This window comes from Littorina saxatilis, linkage group LG9, assembly GCF_037325665.1.
Source record: "Littorina saxatilis isolate snail1 linkage group LG9, US_GU_Lsax_2.0, whole genome shotgun sequence".
Classification (NCBI taxonomy): Eukaryota; Metazoa; Mollusca; class Gastropoda; order Littorinimorpha; family Littorinidae; genus Littorina; species Littorina saxatilis.
Window position 1 is genome coordinate 35,512,961 of NC_090253.1, and position 17,864 is coordinate 35,530,824.

The 17,864-nt window shown below is 42.0% G+C and overlaps 1 protein-coding gene across 1 annotated transcript in view; it reads right to left on the reverse strand.

Moving 5' to 3' along the window:
- Positions 1-293: 293 nt before the first annotated feature.
- Positions 294-17,864, reverse strand: part of LOC138975920 (ceramide glucosyltransferase-like) — a 31,443-nt gene continuing 13,872 nt past the window's right edge. The window contains exons 7-9 of the mRNA XM_070348683.1: positions 17,649-17,735; positions 17,064-17,253; positions 294-4,247 (exon numbers count right to left, since the gene is read on the reverse strand). Of these exons, the coding sequence (XP_070204784.1) occupies positions 4,044-4,247; positions 17,064-17,253; positions 17,649-17,735 (481 nt within the window). The 3' untranslated portion in view covers positions 294-4,043. The remainder of the gene's footprint in view (positions 4,248-17,063; positions 17,254-17,648; positions 17,736-17,864) is intronic.

Below are 17,864 nucleotides of genomic sequence, written 5' to 3' on the forward strand. Positions count from 1 at the left end.
GCGGAAGTCCGGGTGATGTGGTGTGCGGTCGTGAAAATTTGCTATCACTTCCATTTCTTCAGGGATGTTTCCGTGTTGGTTATGTCATTACCATTTTTGTGTCACCGAAGAACAGGTGCCAATGTCAATGTCAAGTCAGGCGTTTAGCACCTTGACGACATTGGCCATCTGAAGACGACTTTTTGTAGATCACACACACACACACACACACAGTGACACACACACCAACACACAGTTTGACCAAGCTCCACCACCTCAGAAACACACCCATGTAAACACACAAACAAGAATACTTCTTGATTTCTTTCAGTCCACTTTACTTCAGCATAGAAAGGCAAAGAGACTGAAGAAGCGCAATGGACATACTTGTACAGTCAGTAGAAAGTAGTATCAGATTTTGTAGAATGCTCAGCATGATACAGCATCATACACAACAGTACACAGTTAGGTAGAAAATCAGTACAAAAGGCATGCAAGGAATATTAAAGGAATACACAGAAAAACAACAGTTTGCCACAGAAAGTGGGGTCAAAATCAGGAAAGCTTTAAAACAAATTGGACGCAAAATAATGCTTCCAACTGCCTGTTAAAAATTGCCACTGGCTATTACAACATTAAATTGCTTAGAATCATGCAGTTACTTTACATTACAAAAATACAAATTCCACAGAGGAACGAAGAATTGTGTTCATAATTTATACACAAGAAATGATTTTGCAAGGAAGTGACTGCCCTGTTGGTAAGAATCGGGCAGTTGTATTCCAATGTAGCCGAGACAAGAGAGAACTGAACTTTATTTTACAAGGATGAAGATTTAAGGCTAGGCCTTTCTTACAATCTGTCCTTCGCAGAGAGAGAGAGAGAGAGAGAGAGAGAGAGAGAGAGAGAGAGAGAGAGAGAGAGAGAGAGAGAGAGAGAGAGAGAGAGAGAGAGAGAGAGAGAGAGAAATTGAAAGTAAAAGAGTAGTAAGGGAAGGGGGTTATTCAATCACTGTGTTCGTCATTTCACCAAACACTTGGGACGTATTTAGGACTCAGACACAATGGCAAAACAGAAACCAGCAAAATAAATAAGTCTTTTTGTTTCGTAAAGTGAGTGCATTCTGCATCACCTTACTAACAGAAACGACCATTGACAAAACCTAACAACAACAAAACATTTTTAAGAAAAAACATACACACATGCAGATACTGAACTTCACAGTGTCACTTTTTCTATCTTTAGATGAGTCATCAAACAAGATAGATACATTTTCTAAAAAATATATACTTTCTCAACAACAGATTTTATTTGATTCCTAATACAGTTATGACCAACTTACTCCAAAAGCTCACAAAAAGGGAAAATACACAAGAAGTCCAGCAGTAAAATTGTCACAATGTCAAACTGCAATAATCATAATAAAAATCAGAATAAAAAAGACAGGTAAACATTGAATAATGTTGGCAATAGCTGCTTTAAAAAAATGTTACAATCAACCTTACAATGGATAAAGCTTACTAACAAAATCCTTACTAACCCTATTAGTACTGTCCCTGAATTCTTTATTGCTTGTCCCTGTCTGTACTGTTTACCCCCCCCCCCCCCCCCCAAAAAAAAAAAAAGAGGTAGAAAAAGCCAGTCAAAGCTGGTTGCTTTGCTAGTCTAATGTGTGACAGTGACATGAACCGCAAGAGGCAGGGATGTGACATTGAATGTTGAATGATTTGCGATCATTTCTCAAGACAAGTACAAAGGTGAGGCAGCAGAGACAGCAGGACCCAGCGTTGTCTCCGCCTGTCACCAGTCAGTGCAGGCATCATCAACACAGGGCTGTGGTCACAGAACACAGGGTCTGCTGTCCCCCTCCCTCCACACACACGCTACATGCCCTCACACCACCCCCACCTGCTCAACAATATCAACAATATCACCAAGTTGATAACTCATACCACACACAATGGAAGTGTCAGGAGGTAAAGCTTCTGGGGGAACAAAAATTAAAAAAGAAAAAAAAAACTTGTGAGAGGAGGAGAAACCCATTGGGACAAAAGATCAGCCAGTCAGCTCTTGAGAAGTACATGTAAACATCTCCACTAGCCAGGGACCATCCAAAAAAGCTTGCAATAACACATTTGTTTAGAGATTCTGCATCTCCTAACTGACAATTTCTTCGCAATACCAAAATTGTTTGACTTTTGGTTTGCTTCGGAGATGTCATGCATAAGTATACCCTGGACAAACCTCTGTCTTACCCTGGATCTAAACAGTCCAGGTATTGTCGACAGCAAAGGAAAAACACACACAGACACAAACCAACCCCTAACAACCATTAAAAAAAGAAGAAGAAATAAAAGGGACAGAGGAAGAGAGCAGTATACTAACAAGATGGTGATAAAAGGGAGGGTGATGATAGTGGCTGCTTAATCTGTCTATGCTGTGACATGTACATGATTCTGTTTTAGAGAAAAGACAAGAAATCAATCTCTGACATAAAACCAGGGCCCAAGTCTGACTTCTGGAGAAATACACTGTGCACCCTTTGTGCATTTTATCAATTTATGGCAATTTTTTAAATAATAATACTGTACGAGTTCTTGGAAAAAACAAACATTAAACAATTTTGTCACACAGCCTGGTACACACATAACATTGCTGCAAACAATTCAAAGCAAGCACAGGCTAAACTTCGGGGAAACCATAGATAAGAAGCCCTTATTCCAGCAAAAGCTGGGTGCACAGTCTTCTTCTTGTTGCCGCTACACGTGGAGACCAGTCCAATTGAGAAATGTAGTTGTCATCTGCAGGGACGCCGCCGTGCCGTACAGCTTATCCTGGATGGGAGTCGGCTCCGGCCACATCTTCCTTCTGGAAGTTCCCGCAGTCTTGTAGGATGTGGTGGGTGTCCTGCTCTGCTTCTCCACAGGGACACATCGGGGACAGCACAACTTTCAGCTTTGAGTGGACAGTGATCAATGCCCAACACAGAGTTACTCTTTCTGTTGTCAGATTTCATTCACTACCACTACCAGTCACACAAAAACTGGACGCTTTAAGAATGTTCAGAAAAATATATAACATAAGCCAAGTTTATAATATTAATAATACTTATAATAACAATAACAACAATAATCAAAAGAACAGTCAGAAAAATTGCAGTCTATATTGCTGAGCCCAATCTACAAGCCCCAAACTTATCCATATCAGCCTTCCAAAGTCACACAGACTATGCCCCGTCCCCTTCCCCTAGCCAACCACACACAAGAAGGAAACAGCAAACCTCAGTAGCATGGTGGACTGCAAGATGTCACTCACGGTTTTGAACAGAGCTGAGCATCACAACAAATGAACACTGGTATTGTGGCAATGATGGCAGCAACAGGACACAAAACACCCACTAACATTAGCACCGGACACACTACTGTACATACACATTACCATACACACGTATAGGCAAGATGGACATTCGACATGCGTAGACAACTGAGAAAACTCAGTACAGTAATGGCAGCAGTGGAGTTCACTGATGAACTAGAAAGGCTGCCAGTGCCAGCTGTCATATTTTTTCTTTTAGCTTTTCTTGAAGTACAATGTACATACTTAGTAAAAAGTCAGGTCTCATCATTATAATCTCTTTTATGACCGTCAAGACCACTTCCCCAAGTTCTGAATGGTGGCTTTTACATGTCAGTTCCAAAGCACCCTTTTGGTTTGAATAGAAGTGTTCTTTGTGTGTCTGCTCTAAAATAGCAAGTGGTAGTAGCACTGGTACAGTTAAAGATAGTTGTAACTTTCTTCTTTCATTAAAACTATGGAAGAGCGAAGATGTATATAAGATCGGCAGAAACAATACTTCCAAGTGGTGTCAAGAACCATCCAGTCATGTGACTGTGGCTGAAATAATAGTTTTTATCACACGGCATGAAATACACATGACTGGTCAAACATCTGTAGCTGAAAAACACATGCAACTTGGTGAGAATGCCCAATGAGTTTTCACAAAGGATCAATATGTGTGTGTGTGTGTGTGTGTGTGATGAACATGTGAGATGTCAGTGACAGTGTCATACTACAGAGACACTCTGCAGCGGGGGAGACTTGGGGGCTTCTGGCTCCTCAACCACCCCACCCCACCTGAGGCGGTACTTCTTGTTGCGCCACGTGACGTTGGTATTGCGATGAGACGTGAGGAGAAGGTAGGGTGAAAGAGTCTCGCGCAGCAACCATGCCACCAGGAACTCAAATTTGGAAAAGGGAAGTGGTCCTCCCTGAAACACGGCAATAGGCAACGTGTGTATAATAGTTGTCTCACTGCATTAAAAAGGGGCAAGAGAACAGTTACTTATCAAACAGCTTTATAAAAAAATAAATAAAAAAAAATAAAAAAACAAACAACAAAACTAACAACAATATGCCAAGTGCCATACGGAATACAAAGCCCATTCTTTGCAATTCCCTGCACCTGCCCAAATTCTTTCAGCACCAAAAATCATAGCCTCATGTTTTATTCATACTTATGGCTTTGCAACCTGAGTGTGAGAAACCAGCCTATAAAGAGCAGTGCAGTTCTGTCCTGTCAGCAGCAGTAGTGCATGACACAGTGATACCCAACAACAACTGAGCAAGCAAACACTGAAACAGCATAGCTTGTCCACCTTGGCAACCATATGGCCACAGTTAATTCTGACACTGTCTCCACTGTCTTAACTAGACTGTGTGCTGGAATCATGTTGCAGTGGTTTCCACACAACTACCACAACAACTGGAAATATGAGACACACAACCACTGTCAGGACTGCACCTGTCTATGACCTAGCAGCAGTGCTTAGCTCAGCAAAATGGTGCACACCTATCATTTCTTGGTTACACTAGGGGTAAAAATACCCACTGTCAAAGCCGCTGTGACCTGTAGCGGCTTGGTTACTGCTTAATCCTGTCACTATTTCAAGTGAACTACACGGCAGCTATTACCTATAGTCTTTGGAAGCACAGTAACACGGAACTGTCTGCACATGTATGTCCCACCTATCATGTTACAATGTAAAGTTTTACACATTATTTTGTCACTGCCAAGTATTTGCTTTCCACGGCTAAATACACTCTTCAAAAAAAGTTAAGGATCACTTTTTTACAAGCACGCCACACAAAACAGACAAGACCGAATTCTTTCAATTTTTAAAAATTATATAAATTAAGTAGATGTGCAACGCCAAGGCACTGCATACCCCAGCGAAAGACAAACCTCTCTCTCTCTCTCTCTCTCAAACACACACGGACACACACACACACACACACACATACCCCAAGTTACACACGTACACACATACACACTCACTCACTCACTCTCTCACACACACTTCATACACACAAACACACCCCCATACGCACATATAAACAAACACACATACACACACATACACTTACGCACACGTACAAACACACACCCACCCACCCACTCTCCGTCTCTCTCTCTCTTATACAAACACACAGACACAGACACACAGACACACCCAACTTCATAGACACAAAACACACACCCATACGCACATACGCACACATACACACACTCACTCACACGCACTCACTCACTCTCTCACAAAAACTTCATAGACACAAAACACACACCCATACGCACATATGGACAGACGGACATACACACCTTTACAAACAAACACACATACACGCACACACATACATTTATGCACACACACACACACCACACACACACGAGTACAGACTCATGCACGCGTGCGCGCACACACACACACACACACACACAAATACACAGTGACACACACACACCCCACACACACACGAGTACAGACTCATACACGCGTGCGCACACACACGAGTACAGACTCATGCACGCGTGCGCGCACACACACACACACACACACACAAATACACACACACACACACTCACACACACACACGAGTACAGACTCATGCACGCGTGCGCGCGCACACACACACACACACACACACACACACACACACGAGTACAGACTCATGCACGCGTGCGCACACACAAATACACACACACACACACACACACACACTCACACACACACACACACACACAAATACACACACACACACACACACACCACACACACACACACACACACACGAGTACAGACTCATGCACGCGTGCGCACACACAAATACACACACACACACACACCACACACACACACACGAGTACAGACTCATGCACGCGTGCGCGCACACACACACAAATACACACACACACTGACACACACACACACACACACACACAAACAGTAACACTAACATATGTGCACAAAATGAACACAAACACACACACCGCGCGAGAGAGAAAGACTACAGGGAGGCATGACGTCATGATGCATTAATTGACGTCAAAGACTTTCGACCGTGACGTATTCTTCTTACGCGAGCTTTATCCATAGACTTGGAAACTACGGAATTTCTACCCGTCCAAAGCGGCCTTGGGTGGCGTTTGCTAAAAAAATGGGGGCGCCAATTTTACCCACCGTATTTTTGTTAGTATGGTCCCAATTTTTGGTGAACTTCCATCTCCAACTGTGGCCCATTTTCGGGCACAAAGAATCCTTCTTTATCATGTATTATTCGGTATGCACATTTCTCAAATCGATTACAGTATAGCGTTCACGGGATACCTCCAGCTTCGCTGGGATTATAATTGAACAACCAAGGAGTAATGACAAACAAAGCAAAGATCGAACGCGGCAGCGACAATTTAGCCAGAGTGTGTCAAACGTGACAACCCTCGAAAATGGAATTCACAACAATGTGAATCAGTGTCAATAACACGTGTGCCCACCGTTGTGTGCCAGGCATTCAACACATCGTTGGCGCATGGAGTGGATCAGGTTGCATATGAATGCTCTGGGAACTCCATTCCACTCCTGCTGGAGCCATTGCAGCAGTTGACCCAGATTGGCAGGAGGAGGGTGATGTTGCTGTACCCGACGACAAAGCTCATCCCACATGTGCTCTATGGGGTTCAGGTCCGGGCTGTTGGCTGGCCACAGCATCCTGTTGACCCTGGCCTGCTGGATGAAGGTGTTTACAGCTGCAGAGCGATGGGGAGGTGCGTTGTCATCCTGAAGAATTGCACGAGGGCCGATCGCTTGGAGGGCTGGAACGACCAGGGGTTGCAGGATCTCATTCTGGTAGCGGACACCGGTCAAGTTGCCCACTACATGGTACAGAGGTGTCCTTAGACGTGTGCTGATCCCTCCCCAGACCATCACAGAGCCTCCGCCAAAACGCTGTCGTTCCCAAACAGCGCCTTCTGCGACGCCTCCACACTCGGATGCGACCATCAGCAGGTTCCAAGCAAAAGCGGGACTCATCTGTAAACAACACCTGAGCCCACTGCTGACGTTGCCACCTCACATGAGTGCACCAGGCTTGGCGAGCTGCTTGGTGATTAGCAGTCAGGGTTGTACCGTACTTTCCGGGTTACAAGGCGCTACAGCGCATAAGGCGCACCCCCCTCTTTCTAAAACAAGAAGGGCAAAGCCCATACGACTCACATGCTTGACCTTGACCTTTACATGACCTTCAAATAACTAAACCTAGCAATGACATCATACACTAAGAACTGCTTTAGGCAGGTTTCACAGTATTGTGTTCAGCAATTTACTATTTACACACTCAAATTCTACAAAATAAATGTTGGCACACAATTCAAAGGACATGTTTTTCCAACAAAGTGAGTTTGTTACAACTAAAAACAGTAATTTTTTTTATAGTCCTGGTCCTTATTTATATCTAAAAACCAGGCGCAAAGCGGCATACCCTGAAAACGCAAAAAAAGCAATACGGTCATCCTATGCATGCATATAGCTCATATAGCCAAAACCGTTGAAGATAGAAAGACATTTATTGAACAAAAAATATGCCCCACATCATTCTTAACAAGTTTTGTTCTTGTATGTATATCAAAATATTGATTCTCAAATGAATGGTTTGAAAAAATACGACTTCCGGCAGACCTAGACCGTTTTGAAGGAAAAAACCGTCTTTTTTTCAAACCATTCCATGGCCATCAATATTTTCATATACATGTAAGACCAAAACGTGTTAAGACTGGTGTTGTGCATCTAGTTTGTTCAATAAATGTCTTTCTATCTTCAATGGTTTTGGCTAGATGAGGTAACAAGAGAAGGATATGGGCATTGGAATTACGTCAACATTTCGAGCATTGTCACAGATGAAACATTTACTGCAGGGTGCTCCTGATTAACAAACCGAGCAAAACTGAAAATTATTGAAGAGAAGACATGTCTGAACAGTTTATAAAGAGACAAGTTTGCAATCATTTGTAAACACCATTATTGTATGGAGGAGTAACTGTTCCCCTACCCCCTAAGAAGGTATTTCTGTCCGTCAACCACGTGAGCGATCGCCACAAATCGAGGCATCACTCGCATTTCAGTTTGGACACACCGGCTGATTGCAAATGCACAGTACGTGTTTCGACACTGAAACGTGACGATTGAGCGTCAAAATAGTTTCTTAAAACAGTCGAAAATGGAGTTAAATGTGACTTCAACACTCAGTGGCGATCGCTAGAGTGGCGATTGTTACTAGACGGACACTAGAAAACCTCAGAAAATGTAATTACTTTGCGATTTTTTTAACTGAAAAACTGTTGCGGTCTTTTTCTGTCGAGCGCGAGCGTCAACGTAAAACAACGTGAGGTCACTTCCTCCCCAAACGGTTAGTTTTTGAATGAAAAGAAAATGTGGCGATCGCTACATTGTTTAGACGGACTGGATTGCAACTTTGAAACTCGGGTCACCGTGCGTCGATCAAGGGCAAATTGACCTCGGCAACATTATAACTCACTTCAAGGGTGCACAAACTTGTATTTACAGTATACAAAATTAGGTAAACTTGTGTTTTTGTCCTGTGAAATCACAATTAGTTTCGATGCTCTTGATATCGCTATGCGGACGGACAGATCCGAATCCCCATACATTTTTTTTGCGGAGCTAGTATAAGTTAGAATTTGTGTTATGGATATCGATTGTTGTTGAAAAACAATCATTTCAATGTGTTCTGGCACTCTCAACCACCACTGCATTGATACTTGTGCATGTGTGTGTTGGAATTTAGTTCTTTGTTTAGTGATGCTGTGGCAAAAGTAAATTCATCCGTCCGTATTTTGACGATCGCCACCATTCACACGCACATAAATAAACACATTATCAAAAATTTCAACTTTTATTTTCAAAAAAGTATTTAAACAACAACTAGTTTGCATGTTAATACAACAAATACAGCAGATTCTCACAGATATGGATTTAAAAGACTAAGCAAATCTGAGACTATCAAAATGGCCTAATACCATGAAACCTGCCTTTACACATTTTTCCTACCAAAATACATGTGACCTTGACCAGGTCATCCAAGGTCATGCAACACAAAGCTGTTAATTCAAGACATAGGAAGTACAATGGTGCTTATTGGCTCTTTCTACCATGAGATATGGTCACTTTTAGTGGTTCACTACCATATTTTGGTCACATTTCATAAGGGTCAAAGTGACCTTGACCTTGATCATATGTGACCAAATGTGTCTCATGATGAAAGCATAACATGTGCCCCACATAATTTTTAAGTTTGAAACAGTTATCTTCCATAGTTCAGGGTCAAGGTCACTTCAAAATATGTATACAATCCAACTTTGAAGAGCTCCTGTGACCTTGACCTTGAAGCAAGGTAAACCAAACTGGTATCAAAAGATGGGGCTTACTTTGCCCTATATATCATATATAGGTGAGGTATTGAATCTCAAAAACTTCAGAGAAAATTGGAAAAATGTGAAAAATAGCTGTTTTTTAGGCAACATTTATGGCCCCTGCGACCTTGACCTTGAAGCAAGGTCAAGATGCTATGTATGTTTTTTGGGGCCTTGTCATGATACACCATCTTGCCAAATTTGGTACTGATAGACTGAATAGTGTCCAAGAAATATCCAACGTTAAAGTTTTCCGGACGGACGTCCGGACGGACAGGGGGGACGGACGGACGGATGACTCGGGTGAGTACATAGACTCACTTTTGCTTCGCATGTGAGTAAAAAAATTGTATTCCAGTCACCCATTGGGCGCAGGGGGCCGATAGGGCGCACCAAAATTAAAAAAGTATACCGGTAACAAACGGTCGAAGAATGAAAATAAGCCGCACATCAAAGGAAGAATACAGAGTGAAAATATGTGTGCTCTGTGTGTGCGGCGAGATCAAAGGCAGGTCCATTGTGATAGCTGGGTTGCCTTGTTTAGACCCAGTTTTTGCTATGAGAGGTGGTTCCCCTGTCATAGATCTGAGAGAGTAAACACTTCCTGCACCGGGGTCAGTGACCGAGTTTAACCTATGGGGCGGTCTCTTTGATGTCTTGAGAGGAAACTTGGCCAGGGTAGTACCTAGTAGCTGACACATGCATTATCACAAGTTGTTTGACTGGTACTCAGGCGGTCTCTTTGATTTTTTTCGTATTTCATACACGGATTAGGCGCTTCGTTATACAAGACTGACCACTAACAACAGTGTTGGTGGTACATGTAGCTTGTAGGCGTTGCCTAATGTTGTTTGCCGTAACCATTCTTTGTTGCATGGCCTGCCTCTGAATGAAGCGATCCTCTCTTTGTGTGGTGACTCTGGGCCGACCAGAAGGTTGTCACTCCTGCACTCTTCCAGTTGCGTGGAATCTCTGTTTTAGTCTGATGATGACAGAGGGAGCCACTGCAAGCCTCTGGGCCACTTGCCTGGCAGCAACACCGTCTTGTAGCCATCATATTGCTCTTCCTCTATCCAAATTGCTCAGTTTTCTTCGTGGGGGCATGTTGCTACTGTGCATAATTGTGTCAGCGTGTCAACCTTTAAACACAAGCTGATGAGCGATGTTCATAGCCAGGACCCTGTTGTAGCACGTGCATCACAACCTTTTGCCCTGGCATGCGTTCCGCAAATTTCATGGGGCTATAAAAAACACCCTTTTTCTTCCAAAATGCAGAAGCTTTTGAGAAGTCCTACAAAGGGAAATAACACTGCCTGCTAAACAAAATTCTAGGTCAAGACTCATTGTTCATTTGTTAATTCAAACACATTAATCTTTTAATTATTATGTCAATGTTTAATTTTTTGGCAATTTTTTATAATTAGATCCGTTTTTTTCAACCGATCCTTAACTTTTTTTGAAGAGTGTACAATTCCTAGTCATTTATGAAGCTGCGATATGAGGATTGGATTTATCAGAAACGGGAATTGTTTGCGCCTAAATCAGGATCGCACTACTACACATTACAGTGCCTGCATAAAGAAAAGAAACTTTGAGTACTCACTAAAAGATAATATTCAATCAAAATAAATGTTGCTCTAAGTGAGTCTAAATGCTGCAATCCAAAAGCATCTAATCTTGCCAGAAAATGGCTTCAGTTATCATTAGCAAGACAGTTAATCCTTTTAAAAAGTAAACTTAGAAAAACTAAGAAAACCATTTCAAGTACTAACTAGACCTCTAGCAACTGTGAGGAAGATATGTCTTTTTGTACTTGTAACCTCTATACCCTACCACATAGTTTGTTCAACTGGGAAATAATGGATAACCAGACCTGGGAACCACTGTTTTGCACTTGGAGTATTCTCAAACAAACTTGGTGCATTTTCAGAAAAATGAGCGATCTCAACACAGCATTTAAACATCCAGGCTTCAAACGCATCCATCGTACCCTTAATTAAGTTTACCAATACATTTAAAGGCACAGTAAGCCTCCCGTAAACCATCACAGATACGGTCAGACTTTTACACACAGTACAAACAGCCTTTCATTTAAACACTCACCAATTGAGAACATCCTAGGTGCCCTCCGTAAAGAGCGAACAATTTTCAAAGAATTTATTTTTGCGTGGTTTATCTTACCCCTGAGCCATCGTGAACCCGTGTGATCCAGTTTCCCTTTTTCACAATGTAGTCGTCAGTTAGTTATTTGAATGCGACTATTTACAATAGCACGTTTTTATGCACGAAACAAACGGCTGTGGTTCACAAGAACTCTAGCGATGGCTTTTGACTGTTGAGAGGAACGGCGATATGCACTGATAAACCGGCGTCGTCTGCTACGACCCTTGCGTGACCCTGCTTCCGGGCTTTTCTTTTTTCAAACTTTCACAACTTCGAATTGTACTGATCTTGTCTTGATGAAAAAAGAATTCTTTTATGATTAAAGAATGTTTGTGTAACAAGCTGTCAATTTATTATTTAGATTTTAAAAGTTAGGTCTAGCGCAAAAACGCACCACGGTCCAAAAACATTTTGATAATCATCGATTCCATCGATAGAATGAGACCCGAAGGGAAGTAACTCATGTTTGACCTGAGTTCAGGATGGGTCCAAAAAGTGTTCGAGACAATCTGCAAAATTAATTCTTTAAAAATTGCTCGCTCTTTACGTAGGGCACCTAGGATATTTCCGTTTGGTGAGCGTTCAAATGGAAGGGTGTTTGTACTGTGTGTAAAAGCCTGACAGTATCTGTGATGGTTTAGGGGAGGCTTACTGTCCGGGCGTGAATTCCGGTATTCATAACAGCCGTCCAGCACCAAAACGAGGCGCCATTGCTGTTGAGGCCAAGTCCACAAAAATAAATTCTTTGAAAATGTCTCACGCTCGACAGAAAGCAGCCAGGATGTTCCCGTTCGGTGAGCGTTCAAATGGAAGTATGCTTGTACTATATGTAGACGCTCGGGGAGCTCTGTGATGGTTTACGGGAGGCTTACTGTGCCTTTAAAACAAATGCTTCTTTCAATGTTTACTGACAAAAACGGTAATCATGTGTTAAAATACTGAATTGGCTTCAGAATGCGCTTGTGAAGAAAAGTAGTCCAGGAATTTTTCTCGTATTTTTGTTTTAACCGACTGTACTGATCATATTCTAGACAATCATGCCTACAAAATACGGTGAAATCGTATGGGTTCCCAGGTCTGGATAACACTTATTGAAGCACACTTTGATTGCAACCTGTAGGATTTTTAAGGAGTATCATGCTTGAGTGATATTTTACTCACATGCTGTTAAATTGCTGTGTGTGTGTAAATAGGTTAATCTTGATCATCTGCGATGCATGAGTATAAAATAGAGTGCAATGTATTGGTTTTTATCTTTTACCACCTTCGTGCATATTGCGCGTGTGTGTATGTGTGTGTGTGTTGTGTGTATGTAATCACAATAATTTGAAACCCTCTGTGATGCCGCATGTACTGTTTATATTTATGGCCAAAAGTTTTTATTATCTATACGTTTTAAGATTGTGATAGAAGTGCAATGCATTGGTTACTATCTCTTACCAGCAACTCATGTGCGTGTGTGTGTGTGTGTGTGTGTAGTATGGATGTGGCGGACGTGCCTGTCTGGAGTACTTTGGGTGTTCTTACTTCGTATGTTTTATTGTTCTTATTTTTGTTTGTTAAGGTTGTTGTCATATGTTGTTTTGGTTGTTTTAAGAGCAGATGAACTACACTTTTCCATCCATTGTAATTAATTGTATGGACAATAAATGATCTTGTCTTATGTCTTAAAAATAGGACAGCTAATGGATTTCCTTACTTCCATGCTAGCTACAAAGGAGACAATCTTATCATGGTGAGTGGTGTCCATGTCAGATGGTTGACAGTGTTCTTCTTCTTTGTTCATGGGCTTAGACTCCCACGTTCACTCATGTTTTTAGCACGAGTGGACTTTTACGTGTATGACTGTTTTTACCTGGGAGATCGGAGAAATCTCCACTCTTAACGCACCAGGCGGCAGCGACCGGGATACTAACTCACGACCTCCCGATTAGGAGGCCGACGTATTACCACCACGCCACTGCGCCCGTCTGACAGTGTTCACAAAAACAATTTAAGACTCCCCTTTTAAGAACTTATTTTTTCAAATGTTCTGTTCATAACCTCTGTTATTTTTAGACACTCCTTTTTTGAGATAGTAAAACAGGGGGTTCCACTGTGTAACACTTGTAATATCATATGTTTTGTATCCCCCGAAAGCAGCGTATGGCTCCCTGAATGGCGGGAGTAAAACCATCATACACGTAAAATCACACTCGTGCAAAATCATGAGTGAACGTGGGAGTTTCAGCCAATGAACGAAGGAAAAAAAGAGGATAGAGTCGAACCTGTCTAAAGAGACCACCCAAAGGACTGAGAAAAAGTGGTCTCTTTAGACAGGTGGTCTCTTTATACAGGTGGTCTTCTTAGACAGGTTCGCCATGTGGCAAACTCACATCTTTCCAGAAACACTTGAACGTAGTGTCACACGTCACACACACACCTCCCGCTGCACAGAAACACTCTTTTCACATGTGGAAGTCACTCACAAAGCGATTGCAATTAGCAGTCAAGACGCCCAGGGGCTTACGTGTGGCCGGGATGTTTTCTTTGGGAAAGTGAGATGGTTGACTGTCAAGCCTCAATGAGATCAGGTCAGACCATAAAACTGTCATGGACCATACTTGACCTCATGTTCTGCCCTGTAATGTGAATTTGGTTAATTTTGGAAAAGACGTCGGGTGGTCTCCCACGACGGGTTGAAACCGTGTTTTGGGACCGAAATTGGGTGGTCTTTGGTCTTGACAGGCAGGTGTCTCTTTACACAGGTCATTTATATAGTAACAAGAAGAGCAAACGCTCGATCGAGTCACTTTCGCAGTTCTGAATATTATATGAGGCATCAGATGGACAGGAAGAAATTGCTATTCACAACACAATACAGATGTAAATAATTTGATGTAAAGAATAATCCTATAAAGTTTGAATCAAATCCGATGAATAGTTTCAGAGATATGATATTTCAATTTTTTTCCTTCAAGACATACCTGTGACCTTGAAAAAGGTCAAAGGTCACCAAAGCAGACGTCAAAGTGTAGAGGTCACTGGGAGTCACGTTCACATAAAATTTGAGCCCGGTCACTTTTATAGTTTCCGAGAAAAGCCCAACGTTAAGTTGTGTGTTGCCGAACAGAAAAGGCTAGTTATCTCCCTTGTTTTTCTGATAACGTTCGTAAAAGGCTACAGATGTAAATATTTTGATGTAAAGAATAATCCTACAAAGTTTCAATCACATCCGATGAACTTTGTCAAAGATATAAAATGTGTAATTTTTCCTTTGACGCTGACCTGTGACCTTGAAAAAGGTCAAAGGTCAACGAAACCATCGTTAAAGTGTAGAGGTCATTGGAGGTCACGACTAAACAAAATATGAGCCGGATCGCTTTGATAGTTTCCGAGAAAAGTCCAACGTTAAGGTGGTGTCTACGGCCGGCCGGCCGGATGGCCGGCCGGACAGACTAACACTAACCGATTACATAGAGTCACTTTTTCTCAAGTGACTCAAAAACCCTAGGGGATACTTTTGGGTGGTCTCCTTAAACAAGTGGTCTTAACGGCAGGTTCGACTGTATTACTATTATGTCTTGTTAAGTAGCTAGATGTACCTGTCAGTGTGAGGGGCAACATTGAAAAGGACCAAGGACTGGAAGAGCCCTTCTATGAAGTTCAACATCCCATAATAAAAACCACATGTCCTTTGATCACTGTGAAGTCTTGAACTCTCACAGTCAGAGACCAGAGTGAAGAAACGATTTATACACATATGCTAAACATTATTGAACAACTCATGTAATTCAAAACATTAGATGCTGCCACTATAATTATATTTCTTGCAAGCCTGGTGAAACAGATGTTCCGAGTGAACCGACTAGGTGTATCAGTGACCTAGCATTAGCAATCATTGCTGGGGGAGAGGGGAATTGTGAAGCAAGCCCTAATGTGACAAAGCCCTGTACCTGATCTCTGGCCACATCAAACCACCTGTCACCTCCTGTACTGCCAAGCAGCAGGCTGCTGCCACCAATCAATGCAAGGCAATGTCTAACCTGGCAAACCCTACTCTAAGCCAGCAGGTGCTACATGGCTGGTCCAATCTCCGCTATACTCAGTGACTCACACAGCAAAGTTATGACTGTCAACACCAACAATTTCAAAGTCACAGTCATCACAAAGTTAAGTAGCATGAGAAGTGATTGCAGTCTGGCGTGGTCACTGACAATTGCATTCTGTTGTGCAGTAATCACTTTGTTTCAACACACCCTGAGCTTTTTCTTCTTCAGCGTTTAACAAAATTCAAGAACATAATAACATATTTAAATACCTGGTGTTGTCTTGCAAGAAACAAAGCAAAATCAGAACAAACAACAAGAAAAACACATGCAGTTGTTTCCTACCCTTAGCTGCACACAAAAGTATATTATATTAAGATTTCAAATGCTCCTTTCAACCCCACTTCTTCATTAACTAAGACAACGCTAATTTTACCTACCTTACCGTTTTACCGGGTGACACTGACAGCAAATTGGTCATGACTTTATATCACTAACTGTAAAATTCTGGTATAAATGCATGTAATATGAGACAATGTGAATCTTGAAGGGCACACATTACCCACCAATTGCCAAACACGAGCAAGTAGGCTATTCTAAAAAGTGACTGAACTCTTAGCTTGGCCTCTTGCTTACAGATTAGCCTGCAGTCACGTATGTAAACACACAATTTACAACAAAAACACACACAAAATCGAACACACAGGGTATATATGGAAGTAGAACCATATTACACTTATAACTCAAAAGAAAGAAACAATGACTTTGAACTGAAATGGGCAAGGACAGAGAGAGAAGCATGCACTGATACAGTAGAGATGTCTAGGACAGAAAGAGAGAGGACTCAGCTGGAAGGTGAAGAGGTGAACAAAGTGGTACTGACCATGACATTGACAACAAAGAGAGAGGACTCAGCAGGAAGGGAAAGAGGTGAACAAAGTGGTACTGACCATGACAACAAAGAGAGAGGACTGAGCAGGAAGGGGAAGAGGTGAACAAAGTGGTACTGACCATGACAACAAAGAGAGAGGACTCAGCAGGAAGGGGAAGAGGTGAACAAAGTGGTACTGACCATGACAACAAAGAGAGAGGACTGAGCAGGAAGGGGAAGAGGTGAACAAAGTGGTACTGACCATGACAACGCGGAACATGAGGTAGTCTAGCAGGAACCACAGCAGCACGTGCAGCAGAAAGTATCCCATGGCAGAGAAGTCAAAGAGGTACTGCACTGCCCATGATGCCGCCACACCCATCAACATGCACTCTGACAGCGGCTCTAACACTATCAACGTTGGCAGCATGGAAAAACGAAGCTGAGCCCATCTGAAAAATACAAACAACTTGTGTTCCAAGAATGCCAATCAATATGAGTATAATCAAACCACCAATACAAATGTTCTATTCTTCTTGCCACACTCTGTAAGAGAACACCCTCTTCATTTGGGCTTGCTATTTTAACTGGAGTATACATTACGGCTGACATCAATCACAAGGATAATAAACTATGATACCATTAATGGGAGTTTTCAAATGGTTCTTTTATGACGTGACATGTTAAAACTGTCCACACTGTTCAGCAATGGTTGGAAGAAAAGCTTGTGAAACAAAGCAACACACACTTCTCAGTTAACATATAAGAAGTATAAAAAATCTCAAAATGTAAGCTAAAGTGCTTCATCAAAGATCCATAACCAAACAGAGAGAAAGCAGCAAGCTACCTGACAAGGCGATCGTGAAACTGTCCTATAGAGTACTGGCCGCAGTTCTGCAAGGCTGGTGTCCTACACAGACCAATCTTGTAGCCCCTGGAACACACACATCACCAAATTGAAAACTGATCTGTTCAGTGTTGTGTTTTAATATCATGAGCTTGCCATACTTTTTTCCCCATTTCTTTTTTGTTTCTTTTCTTTTGTCTTTTTGTTTATCATTTC